The following is a 2754-nucleotide window of genomic DNA, read 5'->3' on the forward strand; positions in this document are numbered from 1 at the left end:
TTTAAACTTGTAAATATATGTATATATAGCTAATTGAAGACTTGCCAGCTACACAATACCTTTGTCAGAGTAGCGGTATTCCAGCATATCATCCTCAACTAATATAAGCAGCATGAAAAAGAATTTGCAAATATATTAAACAATATTATTCAAAAACACTTACAAAAAAGCAATGTCACATTTCTTAAAAATACTAGATCTAATGAAAAGCAAAACAAATGAAATATATAAACAAGGTGAATATGCTTTACAAATGAAAACATACTTATTTTTATTTTACTAAACAATTATTTATAATAATGAATGAAAATGATAAAAAGTGAAAATGAATAAAAGCATTTATTTCTAAGCGAAAAATTTGAACATTTCTAACAAAACTCTTGAAACAGGACAAATTTAATGTATTCAAAAGCTAACGTTAATAAAATATTCAATTTGTTAGATGCATGCATCTATCTGAAAACACTACATAGATTATAATACAGAAATTGGAAAATAACAATTTTCATGCACTTCACTCAGATTTGATTAATAGCTTTTATGAGAGATTTCAATGTCTAAATTATAAAAAAGTAAATTTTACTTTTTATTTATTTATTATAATTATTTTAATTGTTATTATAGTTTCATTTCAAATAATACATACTGTTATTGTGGTATCAGTATATCTTTTTATAATTTACATTAGTCTAAGAAGTAGATCTCTAGTCATTTTCTGTTACTTTACTCTAGTTTTCTTTTTTGGTAAGGCATAACATAGAAATAAAAAGACTAAAAACTAATCCTTTTAAGTCTAATGTTCTGAAATTTACTGGCATTCTATTGCCATTTAAAATATTCAATCATAGATTCTTCATGCTATCTTTACAGTCAGTAAGCAAATTTCCTAAATCGACAATGATAGAACTTTGGTTCTAATGCGAGAAATTACGCAATGTAATATTGTTTAGTAATTTCAACAACACACTTGTCTTCAAAACTTTTTGATTAAATATATTAGAAATTTTTTATCACCCAACGCTACACCAATTCATTTTTATTTAATATTGCAACATTTTTGCAAGATCACAGACAAGTTTTATCAGCCATGGGCTCATAAAAATAATTTGAGTATGAGGCTAAACATTAGAAATTTCTAATCTTAAAACAATCTCGTATCATTAAAGTATTTCAAACCACTAAACAATTAAAAGCATATATATGATTAAAATATTTTAAAATAAATTTTCACAGTGCAAAATTAAACACTAAACAACATTAACAAAAAATTCACATGGATTTCCCATAGCAGCACGAAAAGATTGAGAACTACCAGAAATTTCTGGAGGTAATGTTTCCAGCCGAGGCATTGGCATATCTTGTGTGACATGTGTGTTGGCACTACGATCACTACCACTACTACCAGCTCCACAATCTCCAGGATTGGCAATGATTCGACGTATACTCCTCTGGCTGGCTACTTCCGAGTCACTACCTCCTGGGCTTCCAGATTTCCTGTCCTTATCATGTCCGCCATTACTACTGCCACCTATTAAAAAGTATTTAGAATGTAGCAAGGTTAAGACAATTTGAAATTACAAATAGAAACATTACATATATAAGTGTGAAAATCAACAAGTTTAAATACTGTAAAGTAGAAATATTAATAAAATAACTCTTCAATTCACTACTATCCACTTTTATTTCTATACTATTCTGTTCTACTATATGCTAATCAAGAGACAAGTTCTTTAAATTAATGTTACTAAATTGCAGGTTAAACAAACTATTTAAAATATCTTTCAATCACAGTTATAAACAAGAGCTTGTTAACACTATGAAGTATAAGGTGACTTTCTTTTCTCAGTTCAAACTACTTATAACAAATTACTTTGTGTTTATTTATATTTCATTAACATGCTACCAAGATTTGAATTTTTTTTATTAAATTTTTTAAAATTTCAAATTTACTTCTGGTGTCTAAAGTGAATAATTATTCATTTTTAAAAATCAGCCTTGTTGCATATTGTTAGTAGCTTTTCAAAACAAACAATTATTCTAGTTAACAGGGCCTTAAATTTGGGTCATTCTGTGGGGTCAATTGAAAATTGTCATAGCACTCTGAATTGGTAAAAGTTTCAGCATATTTATTAACACACTATATTCACACATATATCTACAGCATTGTTTCTCAACCTTTTTGGTCCTTTGACCAATAAGAAAACAAAAGCAGGGATGAGAGTAGTCAGAAAGTAAAAAAGAGGAAATCCAAGAAGATATATATATATATATGTCTAAACAAAAATTTGACAGAAAAAGTGCGATTTTTAAACTTGTAAACCACGTGATTATAAATCCCGATATGAGGCTTTTAAATCACGTAAATATGAAACTCTACATCGAATTTAAAAAATGCGAAAATACAAATCATGATGCGTAATTTTTAGATCACGATACATAATTTTTAAATCGCGTGATATTACAGCCGCAAAAACGAATCACGACATTGGATTTCAAGCTCGCGTGAATACGAATTGCTACATGGGGTTTTAAAAGCTCGTAAATAAAAATCGCGATGTTGACTTTTTAAATCTCGTAAATAAGAATCGCAATGTACAATATTTAAATCGCCTGAATTAGAATCGCATCGTTCAACTGTTAAATCAGGCAAATACGAAAATCGATGTTTGATAATAAAATCGCGATTTTAAAAATGCATAAATACAAAACACGATATTGGATTTTTAAATCTCGTAAATAAGAATCATAATGTAC

General features: G+C 28.0%; 1 protein-coding gene across 6 annotated transcripts in view; it reads right to left on the reverse strand.

The window, feature by feature from the left end:
• Positions 1-2754, reverse strand: part of LOC107456922 (Segment polarity protein dishevelled) — a 25346-nt gene continuing 22592 nt past the window's right edge. For 4 of the 6 annotated variants that reach the window (XM_016074916.4, XM_016074926.4, XM_016074907.4 and 1 more), the window contains exon 18: positions 733-1528. In XM_016074916.4, coding sequence (XP_015930402.1) covers positions 1248-1528 — 281 coding nt within the window. In that variant the 3' untranslated portion in view covers positions 733-1247. Of the gene's footprint in view, positions 99-732; positions 1529-2754 lie in introns of those variants that run through there. The other 2 variants (XM_043044363.2, XM_071181467.1) reach the window with 1 other exon arrangement.

The sequence above is a fragment of the Parasteatoda tepidariorum genome, chromosome 5 (assembly GCF_043381705.1).
Source record: "Parasteatoda tepidariorum isolate YZ-2023 chromosome 5, CAS_Ptep_4.0, whole genome shotgun sequence".
Lineage (NCBI taxonomy): Eukaryota > Metazoa > Arthropoda > Arachnida > Araneae > Theridiidae > Parasteatoda > Parasteatoda tepidariorum.